This window comes from Pseudocercospora fijiensis (genome assembly GCF_000340215.1).
Source record: "Pseudocercospora fijiensis CIRAD86 unplaced genomic scaffold MYCFIscaffold_6, whole genome shotgun sequence".
Lineage (NCBI taxonomy): Eukaryota > Fungi > Ascomycota > Dothideomycetes > Mycosphaerellales > Mycosphaerellaceae > Pseudocercospora > Pseudocercospora fijiensis.
In genome coordinates this window covers 4765473-4779665 of record NW_006921537.1, presented here as the reverse complement: position 1 = coordinate 4779665, position 14193 = coordinate 4765473, and the positions used below count along the sequence as shown (strand labels likewise).

Below are 14193 nucleotides of genomic sequence, written 5' to 3'. Positions count from 1 at the left end.
TCTGAGCACAATACCGTCCACCAAGCAATGGCCAAGGAAGTTTCTGAACGGAATCGTGAAGTGGAGAAATGGAAGGGTCGAAATTAAGGTTCAGCCTCATCCGTCCGTTATCGATAAGTCCAGTAGCTGGCGCTCCTTGCACCTCCCCTTGACTTCTATCCGAGCTTGTAATATCAATCATCGTATGAATCTGCAGCACATCAATTCTAATCCCACACCGCTCGGAAGCTCCAACCCTTACTGGCTCAGCAAAGTGCGCTGCCACCATGGCGGACAACAAGGCGAAATACCGGACTGAAATCCAGCAGGTGCGTATTAGATTTCCCATGTCCTCATGCAGCCCAACAAAAGCCTTCTCAGCAAGAGCAAGGGCAAGAGCAAGAGAGAATCTGGTAATCACCACCGCTCGTCACGCCAAATTCTGGAGAAGGGACGGGACACGATGTCGTTACCAGGTCGTCGCTGGTGTTGGCCCATTTCAGACGCCTCTGACTGGCAGGCCGTATTCCGTATTCCATCGCAAACACGTCTACAGTGGCACAGCACAGCTATTCATCCGTATACGCTATTCTTGAGCTACCAGTCTTCCATCGGACGTCCTCAGCAGCAGAATACGAACGCCATCTATAAATTCTACCAAGCCTCTTGACATCTGGGTTCGGTGCTGGAAGACATCACATACCCACGATCACATACTCTGAGAAGGCGAACATTCATCTTCAACCCGCTCAAGAAATCAGATCTATCTCGTACAAGCTCGTTCAAACACTACGTTATGGATGACAATCCCTTCTCGGCACTTCGTTACGACGACGACGATGACGACGACATCACGAAGCGCCTCGAATCTCCATCTCGGGGCACCAACATCAGCGTCTATCACAATAGTCAGGAGTGTGTCGACCGTCACTGCCTGATCTGTGAACACAACAACGACTGGGATAGCCAGCGGTTCCTACCAATCCACAGTCAGTGGAAGTGCTTGCTTGAGAGTTGCTTCTGTCAAGCAGACGATCGCTACATACCTCTGGCCTCTGGTCCAAATCCCACGTCCTCTTCATCAAGCGTAGCACCATCTCGTGAGCTAGCAACAGACTTGAAGGCTCTGGTTGAAGAGGCTATTCCCGAATTCAACGGGGTACGATGCATTGGCCCACATAATCAGAGCGGACCCTTTCTCTGCGTCGAATGTAAAGGCGTATTCTACGACGTTCAATCTCTAGCTAAGCATCACTGGGAAGAGAGAGGCGAGCGTCGCTGCTACAACATAAATTGCATCCGGAGCGAGCTGGCTGTGAAGGACTCGCGCCCGCACGAAGCTTGGGAATGTCTCTCTCGGAGTGCAGAGTTTTTGAACTACTTTCCTATACCGCATGAGAAAGAAGGCTTCTACAATTGGATGTACTATCCAGACCATTACGAGCCACCATACGATGAGGTCATGAAATATCCCTTAACGGGCGTGCACGAGTGCCCGATCACGTATTGCAAGGACAGATGGAATGGCTGGAATTCCTGGGATGATGTAGCCGATCATCTGGAAATTGTGCACGAATCTCGGCCCTGTACACGGGAAGGATGCACGCTTAGTAGCAACAGAGCGGAACGCCACCATTCTCCAAAAGACTGTCTAGTGCTCTTTGAGAGCCCTGAACAGAAAGCGATGCGTCTCGAGGAGGCCTCTAGCACCAGAGGCCCTGTTCGCACAAATCCCCAGACTCAACTCGCCGCAGCTAGGGATGGAAAACCAACTTCTCAGACACTGCCAGCAAACACCCTGGGTCAGAAATCTAAACGTCGAGAGTCAGGGACAGACACCATGAATGGAAGGCCTGACAAGCGAGCCAGCCAAGAAAGCCCATCAAACGCACTCGTCGGCCAACCGGATGCATCTAAGATCTCGGGGAGTACTTGGAACATAAACGGCAAGAAATCGACAGCTGTTCGTCACGCCACTAAGGATGGTTGTGAGGAAGGCTGTGGGTATCTGAACAACCAGCGGAGGGAGAAAGAAGGAAAGGCTCGCCGAGGGCGACCACGCAAAGATGAAGTGGCAAGAAAGGACGGTCCGTCAAAGAATCAGAATCGGCAGAGGCATGAACAGCCACAGAATGAGCCGGCTGCATAGAGTCGGCAAGCTCTTCTACATGCTGTCGCTTCAACAGAGCCACGCGTACCAAGGAAGAGGCTCGGCTTTCTGGACTGAAAGGTTGATGCAAAGAGCAGAGGGCAGTGACAGCTGGGGGCCAGCAAGACGCGCTCATGGACGGATGGCCTTCTGACGCACAATATCCGTCGCTTGATTCATTCTCTTCTGCTAGCTGCTGGCTATCACACATTCGTTATTATAGTTCATCCACTGACTTTGCTTTTCTCCGTTAGATGATGTTTGTTTCAGGTGAAACGGGAGATATTTCCATCGAAACGACCAGCATGATTGAGAGTATTGTGCAGCAACAGGTGATGGAAATGCTCAGGCGGGCAACGGAACTCGCAGCTCGCCGCGGCGTTCGTACCATCAGCACTGACGATCTCATTTTTCTCATTCGCCACGACAAAGCCAAGGTGTCACGACTTCGCACATTCCTGTCGTGGAAAGATGTAAGGAAGTCGGCCAAGGATAGCGATGACAAGGGAGGCGGTGGAGCGGACGCGGGAGGTGTGGACGAGTTCGACCTCGCGGGCAATGACCCAGGCTTAGGCGTTGGTCCATCGGTCGGCACTCGCAACAATAAGAACAAAAAGGCCAAAGTCGGACTGCCGTGGGATGTGAGCAGCTTCTACAGCGAACAAGTTCCCGAGCGCGAAGACGAAGAAGACGAGGAAGAAGAGGAAATGAATGCGGCGACATTGCAACGTCTGAAGCAAGCCGACGAGCGCACCAAAGGCATGAATGCGGAAGAGTACCTCCATTTCTCCGAATGTCGGCAAGCGTCGTTCACATTCCGAAAAGGCAAGCGATTCCGGGAGTGGGCTGGGTTTGGTGTGGTGACTGATAGCAAGCCGAACGACGATATCGTTGATATTCTCGGGTTCTTGACATATGAGATCGTCACTTTGCTCACGGAGGAAGCTCTCAAAGTGAAAGCGGCCGAAGACGCTCTCAAGCGCGAGAGTGGTGGCGATGAGGAGAAGCGAGGGCGGAAGCGAAGACGGGAGCCTGGCCTCTTCGATCCACCGGAGGAGGCGAGGACTCCTGTGGGCCCCAAGCATATCCAAGAGGCGTTCAGAAGATTACAGAAGCCCGAGGCGAAGGCGAGGTACATGCATCACATACCCAAAGGCACTTGGCAGAGACCACTGAAATTGATCTGAAGGGAAGCAGGCATGGGCCATGCTGAGAAATGGCCACGAGGATATTTGTTTGAGCGAAGGCGTTGGTGAGCGCGATCATGGCTGGTAGAACGCTGGATGCACTCGGAAGGGGTTGATCAGTGACGGAGTTCTGGCGTTGGTATTGTTTGTCTACAGATGAATGGTTCTCAAGGTCCACTTCCTCCACGCCAAGTCACTGCATATTTGGCGCAGCCTTGCCACCCGAAAGCACTGTGAGGCTCGGCTTGGCATCGACGCGGGAAGAAGAGTAAAAATTCACGTGCGAGGTGCGACTCGTGCGGTCGGCGGCAAGGATGTGGCTGTCGCGCGTGCGGACTGAGCTCCGGCGCAGAATCATTCGCTGATACTGTATAGTGTCCCGACTCCCGAGCGGCCACCAGACCCTGCGCGGCCAGGATGGATGTTCCAGTTCTGGTCTAGTCTGCTGTAGCGTGGGGATCCCGTCTGCTCTTCCTGCTCGGCCTCGTCCTCTGCACGCGCAACAGCCACACGCACTCCCATCCCATCCCATCCCATCCCATCCCATTGCCGAATCCACGACTCCTCGCCCTCCGCGACCAACGCCCTTCCGACTCACAATATACGCCCGACCCCTTCCGTAACATCCACACTCATATCAATCTGTCCTGCGCCGACATCACGAGCAGCTGCCCACGACCGTCACTCGAAATAGTTCATCGTCGCACGTAGGAATGGCATGCTAGGTGACTCGGGGCCATTGGTGGCTCGCCAATGGCGGCCGATCATGGGCAGTCGGTCGCTCGCGTGTCTGGCGTGGGTAGAGTAGACCAGTGCTTGCTGCCGAACGGGTCGTGCGCTTTTCGACACCTGAGCGCCGGCGCAACGGCACCGACCTGCGGGTGTAGGAGATTTTGGCTGGATACCGGGCACGCGGCGACGGGTGATGGTGAAAGAGCGTGGTGCTTTTGTGGCCACCACGCCTGCTTCCACGACTTTGCAGGTGGAAGTGCGCAGCATCATGCTCATGCTCATGCTCATGCTCAGCTGCTTGCCAATGGGCCCGCGGGAGGTGCTGATGCAGAACAGCCGACTCGGCCTCAAAGCCAGCAGAATGCATTCATTGCACCTACGTGGAGCGAACTGATCCGAGAGCCCGTGATGCCGTCCTCAGGAGCTGGAGTGCAGAACAACGAGACCACCAATAGCTCCACGACGGGCCTGGGAATCCGAAATGCATCCCAAACAGACTCTATCAATCTCCGGCTTTGGAATGCGTTGAATGCCTTCGCGCGACAGCAGGATGGTAGCCATGCAAGCTCGAATCTGCCATCGACTGCAGTGCCTAGCGTAGCAGAGGGAGAGGGAGCTCCTGCGCGCCATACGTCTGCACATGTCCAGCCCAGAGCCATGGGACCACCTCTCCATATTCCTCATGATCCTTTCACTGCCAATCCGAATGGACAATATAGCGCGACTGAATTGGCTACGCCTAGCGTGCAATCCCGCACTCCAGACTTTCGAGCGGCGACTGCTCTCCCATCAATCGCTCGTCCTAGCACGCCACTGAATCAGCCCCGACGCGCTCTCTCGATTGGCGATGCGGCGCCAACTGCCAGGGAAGAGGCTCCTACAGTGCCGGACGATGACAACTGTCGAAGGCGGCCCGGAAGGCCACTCAGCGCCGGGCCTTCGCTGTCGATCCAGGAAATGTGCAACACTATTGAGAATTATGGACGCCGACTCAGCCTTCTTGAAAACATCTCTTTCAATCATTTGCCATGTGATGAGGTACACGACCAGTTCCAACTCATGGATGGCCGTGTTCTGGATCTTGAGCAATGGCGAGCCGAACAAGAGAACCATCATAACCACGACGATACCGAGGAACAGATCCAGGCTGCAAACGATCGACTCGATGACCTTGAGAATTGGCGTACTGAGTATCTTGCTGCGCAGCTAGGAGACCAGTCTGATTCTCCAGAGGCGTCGAGCAGCAGGCGCAAACGACTCTTGCCGGACGCAAGCTCTTTTGAGTCCGACGGCTCTATCGACTTGAATGCTGCCGCGCATACAGAAGCTATGGTTCTCGCAGCTATCGCTGCCAGCGCAGAAACTGGCCCACGCATCGACGCCCTCGAATCCAGGCTTTCCGAGCTGGAAGGCGCTGCTTTACCATCCTTTGCTCGACCGTGGAGTGTACAAATCGTGCTCCTGCCATTTGGTCGAAATCTACCTGGTGTCTGGTTCACGAGCGAGCAATCAACGCAGCACTCCATGCGGTCTGCCATACATACCTCCGAAGACTGGCCTGCTGCACTTGAAGCTCCCAAGACTTCTTTCAGATCAGAGGGCGCCGATGGAGCGTGGACCACCACTTCGATCGAGGCCTGGGCCAATTCTACCCAAGATGAGTGGCTCTCACCCAAGGCATGTGGCCCGACTGGCACTGTCTTCCAAAGACTTGCGAGTCGCGGCTTCGTTCATGATGTGGAGTTCTTCTCGCCAGACGCAGCACATATCCTCAGTGTAGTCTCTGAAGCGTTCGATGGCGTACTTTCAGATCAAACCAGTGTTCCAGGGGCCATGCTAGAGAAGTATCACGGTCTTCGAGAGCGATTTATACCTTTGCGAAAGATCCGCAAGTCGTCTCGTTTACGATTTCTCGCACCTCCTGAAATGGTCACTCCAACCGCTTGGACTGCCGAATTTCTGGAATCTAGCGTCTTCATGAAATCAAATGGCGAGAGAAGGCTTTACCTCACCAGTCCAGATGGCTATTTGCAGCCGCCTCAATCTGGATGGAATTGGCAGACCTTGCGCACCCTCCCATTATACGATGCAGATGGCGAGCTGCAGGACGCGCAAAATGCAGGCGGGATCGTCGAGGCATGTTGGAGTTATAACGATCGTCTCGATACAGCAATGAGCTTGCACTCTTCGTTCGAAGGAGCTGGCTCACCTTGGCACCACCGACCGACAAGTCAAGAGCCAGAGCATGTTGATCGAGATGCGGACGATGCTATGTCGAGAAATGCAGTGCCACAGCACCACGACTGTTCAGTTTCGCTTGCAAGTGCTGCCTCAGTACAGATCATTGGATGCAATACTTTACCCAAGCGGCGTGTCGCTTCTTTTGAAGCTCGCAGCCCTTCCAAAGAACAAGAGGAGCGAGCACAGTACGTGTTCAAGCGGCGCCGCATCTCATCTTCACCAGAGCTGGACCGTCGTGGCTATAATCTGACACCGCGATACAGCCGGGAGCCGCCATCGCCATTCACGTCTGACGAGATTGGACCCGGGCGAGGCAGCCAAGCCGCTAGCAGCCGGGCAAGAGGGACTACTCCCTTTGCATACGCTACTCCTCATTCTCACTTCGACTCTCGAGGCGGAGACGGCGAAACTGAAGCGGACGACGATCTGCCTCTTGCGCAGAGCGAAAATGGTGATTGGGAAGGGCTCCCAGATGGACCAACCACATCGCCTGTTTCTTCCGAGGGCAGTCGCAATCAAGCGGTGATTGGGAACAGAATCGACGAGGAGGGCCCCGAGCAAGACTTCACCGTTGACGAGGGTTGAATAGAGCATCGCGAGCGCAGCGCACGCGGGAGGATCTACAGTAGAAGGCGCATGGATCATGGAAGGCATTCGGAATACAGGAAGCCTATTTGGACGTCGGAGACAGGGCCTATGTTGATGGGGCAACAGCAATATTTGAACAGCGCAACTCGATACCGCGCGGCCATTTGCCAGCGATGTAGAATGATCTCTGGTCATTGTGGGATGGGAATAATGGATAGAATAGCTCTCCAATCCGAAAACTTGGAAATATCAGCCGCTCTCCAAGAGTCGAGCCAAAAGCACAGGACCGTGGCAAAGCGGCAGTGTGCAAATGCAGCAACTGCTACTCCTGCAATCTTCAACACCTGAAATATCGACCAATACATGAATACGGACAGCTGAATCCAATTCACTCGTTGAGTCCCCCCGTACGGAGATACTGGGAAGATGGCACTGGCCTCCCCGGCGGTGCTGCTTCGAGCTTGCCATTCATTCTGGCATAACTGCTGCCTCGCTTGTTAACGTTACGCCAGCACCGATCTTTCGCAACAGGATAGCCCGAATGCTTTTCGCCTGCCGTCTCAGCGCCAAAATGCCAAGGAACCTGGACAAGCCTTGCGTCAAGCTAGTGGTCCAGTAGTGTTCCACGCTTCAATGGCAAGTTTCTCCGCCAGCATGCCCGCCTGTCGCTCAGCAGGCGTACCGTCCTTGGAATAACTTCAGCCAAGCTCCGGTCATCGTCCGTTGGCCTCCGGCGCCTGAGCGTCACCTCCACATGCCGGTCCTTGCTCTCGGCTTCCTCAGGCGGTGGTGAGATGAACTCGATTTGAGCGACATCTGATACGGGAGCCAGCCAAGGCGATTCTTCAGCTGCACTACAGTAAAGGACAAGGCTCGGATGCCGGGTGCCGGGTGCCGTCGTTTATTCAAGGATCTGCTGGGCTTCCCCGCAAACTGTATGCAGTAGTCTGTTGAGGTGTGGAGAGAGTTCGAGGTGTGTGGGGAAGGGTACAGCCGTTGCGAATCCGCCAGCACTCGACGCGGTCTTTGGCACATGGCATGCGGCAGCGCTGTCGTCCAATAATCCTCCAACACTCGCGGCCTGTGCCTCCTCGGGAACCTCCAAGCTGCTCTGTCCCCACTGGTCGTGGCGTATGCGGATGCAGAACAGCGGGCCTGGTGGGAAAAGAGTTGCGGCGCCACGAACGCACACGCTGCCTAACCTTCACGTCTTTCCGCATTGTAACGACTTCAGGTCTTGAGGAATTCATGCTCGCATGCAGGCTGCTTGCTGGTATGGCTGGTTTCGATGCAGAGGCCGCTCGCCTGGTGCCTTATATCGAAGACGGATCCGAGCTGCTGGTATACGTGGCCATTATTGGAGCTCAATGAGCACACGGTATGCAGTACACGTGTGTTAGACAAGGCGGAGCGGATGTGCAGGCTTCTGTTTTACCAGTCGCTGTCTCAACCCTGGTCAAGCTCGATCGGATTTGGCGGTCGTGCTCCATTCTGCTCCCTGGTCAACTGCATTAATGCCTGCAATGCTAGGTTCTCCGCACCTGACATTATTCTCTGGTGGCTTGGACAAAGACTTTCGAGTCCAACTGCTGTTTCGCCTGCTGCGACCCTCACTATCCCGGCCGGAAACAGGAATAGGCCGTCATGCCTGGCTCGCTCGCTGTATTCCACTCCTCTTTCACGCGTGGCGTGAGCTCAGCTCGTAGGACCAGCAACAGCCTGGAGGATCTCTTCTCATCTAACAGACTCTTAGCATCCTTGCATTAGTGAAGTGGGATTGCTGTCTTACTTCCTCTCTTCCGAAGCACCTGACTGTGGAGTATGCGGGGACCTGGTGTTGATATACTGTCTTGCTGCTCACTCACTGTGAGAGACAAGATCAGGACTATCCTCCTCGATCCCACTCATTGTCATAACACACCACCACCGACCCCTACCAAACGTCAGCAAGAGTTTGAACGGGCAAAAAGTTGCCCAACATGACGATCCCAGACGAGGTTGATATCATTGTGTGCGGTGGAGGATCATGCGGGTTCGTCCGCTGGGCATTGGAAGCATTATTATTGTTGGCTTGACTGACAAGATGTAGTTGCGTCGTTGCTGGCCGTTTGGCCAACCTGGATCACAGCCTCCAGGTCATGCTCATTGAAGCTGGAGAGAACAATCTCAACAACCCATGGGTCTACCGCCCAGGTATCTTCCCACGCAACATGAAGTTGGACAGCAAGACTGCCTCCTTCTACTACTCTCGTCCATCCGAATGGCTCTCGGGCCGTCGTGCGATCGTTCCTTGCGCTCACATCCTCGGTGGTGGTTCGTGGCCCCTCATGTCACTCCCAGGCGAGAGAGAAAGCTAAAGAATCGTGAAGGCAGCTCAATCAACTTTATGATGTACACTCGTGCATCGGGCTCCGACTACGATGACTTCCAAGCCAAGGGCTGGACCACCAAGGAACTCATTCCTTTGATGAAGAAGCGCGAGACATACCAGCGATCCTGTAATAACCGGGACATCCACGGTTTTGATGGCCCAATCAAGGTCTCTTTCGGCAACTACACCTATCCAGTCATGCAAGATTTCTTGCGAGCCGCTGAATCCCAGGGCATCCCATTCAGCGACGATCTCGAAGACTTGAAGACCGGCCACGGTGCTCAGCACTGGCTCAAGTGGATCAACCGCGACACTGGTCGTCGAAGTGACTCTGCACACGCATACATCCATAGCACACGACAACACTACGAGAACTTGCACCTCGTCTGCAACACAAAGGTCGACAAGGTCATTCTCGAGGGCAACCGAGCAACTGGTGTGCGAACAGTCCCAACGAAGCCACTCCACCCTAACGAGGACCACTCCCGCGTCTTCAAGGCCCGCAAGTTTGTCATTGTGAGCGGTGGCACCCTGAGCTCCCCATTGATCCTCCAGCGATCTGGTATTGGTGACAGCCAGAAGCTCCGAAAGGCTGGCGTCAAGCCAATCGTCGATCTGCCAGGTGTTGGCCTCAACTTCCAGGACCACTACCTATACTTCTCACTTTACCGTGCCAAGCCATGGACTGACTCGTTCGATGACTTCGTACGGGGCGACCCAGAGGTGCAGGCGAAGGTCTTCAACCAATGGGTAAGTACCTCGAACTGTCTCTGCATCACTCAGCCAAGCGAGACCTGCAACGCTCGTGAGATCGGACACGGTAGTTCAGTCTCAGCTCGAGCTTGCGGAGTGGCACGTCACTTTCAAACCATGTGCTGACCCAATTACCTCTATAGGAAATCAACGGCACCGGGCCATTGGCGACTAACGGTATCGAGGCTGGTGTCAAGGCCCGACCGTCCGCTAAGGAGCTCGAGGAGATGAAGTCTTGGCCATTCCCAGAATTCATTTCGGGCTGGGACTCATACTTCAAGGACAAGCCAGACAAGCCAGTCATGCACTGGGCTGTTGTTGCTGGTTGGTTCGGTGACCACATGCATATTCCACCAGGTGAGTTTTCCCTCTAGCTCCGAGGCTGGGGTTGTGATGGGAGACACTGGCTTTCCACCTCAGCCCCAAGCCTAGGAGCGGAGTTCGAGCTTTGTACACTTGCTGACGTTGGTGTCCTTCGCTCTAGGCAAATTCTTCTGCATGTTCCACTTCTTGGAGTACCCATTCTCTCGTGGCTTCACACACATCGTCAGCCCCAACCCATATGAGGCACCAGACTTCGACGCTGGCTTCATGAACGACCGCCGTGATATGGCACCAATGGTTTGGGGATACATCAAGTCCCGTGAGACTGCCCGCCGCATGGACGCCTACGCAGGTGAGGTTGTCGACAAGCATCCATTCTTCGCCTACGACTCTCCAGCTCGTGCCCGCGACATGGACCTCGACACCACCAACGCCTACGCCGGACCGAACCACATCACCTCCAACATCCAGGTCGGTTCCTGGACCGTGCCCAAGCTCAGTGGCAAGGCGCCCGACACTGCTTTCCTCAACAGCTCCCAGCAGACCGTCCAGGAGGACCTCAAGTACAGCCGCGACGATTTGCTCGCCGTCGAGGAGTGGGTCAAGCGCCACACCGAGACGACCTGGCACTCTCTTGGTAAGCATCGCTTCCGGACCATACCGTCATCTATGCTAACGTGGTGTTCTTCCAGGTACTTGCTCGATGGCGCCAAAGGAGGGCAACTCCATTGTCAAGCACGGTGTGCTCGACGAGCGCCTCAACGTCCACGGCACCAAGGGCCTCAAGGTTGCCGACTTGTCGATCTGTCCAGACAACGTGGGCTGCAACACATATTCCACTGCTCTGCTGATCGGCGAGAAGTGTGCCGTCTTGACGGCAGAGGATCTCGGCTACACTGGCCGTGCTTTGGACATGAGGGTTCCAGAGTACCACCACCACCGCGAGGTTGTTGGCCTCTCCAAGCTTTAGGCATGAGATGGTGGTTGCCGGGTGTGAAAAGTCTCCACGGTTTTAATGAGATTGTGTTACCTACGTGTAGTAGTTCGTGTGACATATTGACGATGGATGATGTTGCGACTCGCTTTCCTCTTTTCTCATTCCTCTCGTTACACTCGCTACGACTGCAATTTCCTTGAGACGCTTAGTAGTGTGCTCTCGAGAGAGAGTGCATGTAGGTAGGTAGGGTAAGGTTGTAACAAGCGTGGCGGTAAAAGTTATTTTGAGGACAGCTACGAAATATGATTTTTCGAATAGGTAAAACTCGTCTTTCGAATAGCTAAAAAATATCTTTCGAATAGCTAAAATTTATCTTTTCAACAGCTAAAGAATGTCTTTTTCAACATCTTTCGAATGGCGAAAAGATATTCTTCGTCTCTATGATATTCCGGGCAGTCCACGGTCATGGTCATGACGGGAACATCCTTCACGTCGAGATCAACTTCATGATAACTATTGGGTTCGCGAGACAAATCGGTCTGTGACGGCAATGCCTTGGATGGTGTTTGAATATCTATCACTTCTTTACGCCAGTCTTCTCCTTGGCCGCCTCAAGCGCTTTCATCTTCTCTCTCATACTGCGACTGCCTCCAAGCTTAGGTCCAGTGGATGCCGGTGCTGCGCTTTTGGTAGTTGCAGACGTAGAGGATGGCTTGCGCCTGCGTTGCATCTCCATGTCAGCGAGAAACCGAGCCTTGAAAGCTCGAGCAGCTGCCTCATCATGATCCAGCCCATCGTCGCTATAAGTTTCCGCCTTCGACTGAGCCTGGTCGTACATGGGGACTTGGCCTTCTCGGAAGATTTGATCAATCATATCGTCGCGAACGACATCGTCTTCGCCCCTCTTCGGTTGTCTGCGCATGGCCTTCTGCTGCTTGCGTTGGGCACGCGTCAGATAGTCCTTGTTCCGCTCTGCGTGGGTTAATGGGGTCTTTGGCTTAAATCTGGCCGAGCTTTCTCCCTGCTCTGGTCCGAGGATTTTGCTTTCAAGGTGCATATTATCGTCATTTGTTTTGGGGCCTAATGTTGCCTCAGGTGAACGCAATTCAGCCAATTTCGAGTCTACGAATGCCGTCCTACGCTGTTAGCACTGATACCGGAATAGATGGTGATCTCGTCACATGCACGTACAGGTGCTTATCTTCGATCACTTCAGCTTTACCCATCGGCTTAACGAAGCGATCGGCCTGCGCAGCTGCGGGGACCTGGGTTTCGCTGGGGACGAGAGCATTGTCGGTGGACGAAGCCTCTTTCACCACACTTGGATTCCCAATGCCGCCAAAACCAATGCCATACTTCTTGATGTTTGGTCGCCGAACCACCGACGATAGGTTAGTTGAATCTTCGACATGACCGCCGCTGTGGCTCGCCTTTGCCTCTTTTGGGAGCTGAGTTCCGACCGCGGTTTCCTCGTGGTCGTCGTCGAAGTTGCGTTTGCGGAAGACTTTCCTTCGCTTACCGGGTCTGAAGAGCGTGTCCGCCGGTGCATCAGCGGATTCTGACATCCTGATCACCTAGGGTGCGGCTTAGAGGTATGAACCCCTTATACGGCGTGAATGTTGGGGTTCGATTCCGTAATATCGTGGCGTGCTGATTTCTCATCGAATTCGGACCGCAAATTGTGGAAACTGGGAGATGGAAGGGAAGTATTCTAACGGAGCCAAGAAATTTGCGCGTCCCGACCCGTCCCGAGATCTCCGGTCACTCCCCCTCGTTCCTTCACCTTCACCAGGAGCCGATTTTCGGAGTTTCTTCACCGAACACAGTTTGATGTGCAATTGAAGCAAGTATCCAGTCTTATGTGCACTTGTACCCCTATACTGGATGGTAAAGAGGCCCGTAAAGCTTCATCCTGCTACGAGCCGAGACCTCGTATATAACTAGCCTAAACAATAATATCGTGCGTCCGCCTCTAGGTATTAATAACAACCTACTTCGTATTAGCCTATTTAAATCAGCTGTAGTACTCGACTATAGTATAGCCTATTAACGCCTTTACGCTAAGGAGCAGTATAAAGCCCTTAACCGTACTATTAACTTTAGATCCGAAATATAGACTTAAGAGGTCGGCCGCGTAGTAGTAAAACGATTAGCACCCTTTAGTCCGTATATTAGCTAGCGAATTTTCGAAATGCTCTTATTATAGTATAGCTACCGCAGATATTCTAAGGAGTATAGCGCCTATATATTATAGATCCTAGCTAAGAAGGTAGTATTATAAGGACTAGGCAAGAGCAACGTCCTTATACTAAGCATTAGAAGACTATAACGAGGCTGCGGTAATCTACTCCGAAAGGCACTATTTGCTAGTAGTATTGTAAAAATAGGCTCCGAAATATACGGAAGAACCTACAAGTAGAGATATAGTAGAGAAGATAGTTCGATCGCAAGTTATTTTATAGCGCTTTACTACTAAGCTCGACGTACGGCTTAATAGGCAGATTTCGCTATTATACAAATTTGCTCTAATAATAATACTATAATATATAGTATACGGGCTAAACTAGCTAGCTAACTATTATTTTCGCAGACTTAGTAATAGGTAATATAAAACTAAGACCTTATATTAGCGACTACTAAAACAATAATCTCTTTTAGTCGATATTCTATAGGACAGTTAACTCGAACTTGACTTTCTCGCGCGAAGCGCCGATTAGTAAGAGCAGTAGTAGATGTGTCTAAAGTACTAGAAGAAAGGGCTATAGCTAGGATACTACTTCGTAGTCTTAACGATGTCGTACAGGCAAGGGTAGAACTATACCTACTCGCGGTTATCGGAAATCCCGAGGCCGGTTACTATATTCCTATAAAGACATTAGTATTTGTGCTTTAATAAACTTAAGCTAGTCGACAACTTACCGCTTAGCTAGAA

The 14193-nt window shown here is 53.0% G+C and overlaps 4 protein-coding genes across 4 annotated transcripts; 3 read left to right on the top strand and 1 right to left on the bottom strand.

Annotated features, from left to right (window-relative positions):
• Positions 1–266: 266 nt before the first annotated feature.
• MYCFIDRAFT_139631 (uncharacterized protein) lies at positions 267–3315 on the top strand (the record flags this gene model as incomplete). The annotated part of the gene is made up of 2 exons (XM_007930509.1): positions 267–308; positions 2383–3315. The coding sequence occupies 2 exons, from the start codon at positions 267–269 to the stop codon at positions 3313–3315; spliced, it is 975 nt and encodes a 324-aa protein (XP_007928700.1).
• Positions 3316–3826: 511 nt separating this feature from the next.
• MYCFIDRAFT_215990 (uncharacterized protein) lies at positions 3827–7127 on the top strand. The gene has a single exon (XM_007930508.1). It carries the CDS (start codon positions 4069–4071, stop codon positions 6871–6873), a length of 2805 nt encoding a protein of 934 aa, XP_007928699.1. The 5' UTR covers positions 3827–4068; the 3' UTR covers positions 6874–7127.
• Positions 7128–8754: 1627 nt separating this feature from the next.
• Positions 8755–11409, top strand: MYCFIDRAFT_166262 (uncharacterized protein). The gene is made up of 6 exons (XM_007930507.1): positions 8755–8908; positions 8966–9189; positions 9246–9997; positions 10144–10357; positions 10485–10961; positions 11017–11409. The coding sequence occupies exons 1-6, from the start codon at positions 8856–8858 to the stop codon at positions 11292–11294; spliced, it is 1998 nt and encodes a 665-aa protein (XP_007928698.1). The 5' UTR covers positions 8755–8855; the 3' UTR covers positions 11295–11409.
• A 429-nt stretch (positions 11410–11838) lies between these two features.
• MYCFIDRAFT_88083 (uncharacterized protein) lies at positions 11839–12826 on the bottom strand (the record flags this gene model as incomplete). Its single annotated transcript, XM_007930506.1, has 2 exons — positions 11839–12304; positions 12453–12826. 2 exons carry the CDS (start codon positions 12824–12826, stop codon positions 11839–11841), a joined length of 840 nt encoding a protein of 279 aa, XP_007928697.1.
• Positions 12827–14193: the final 1367 nt, after the last annotated feature.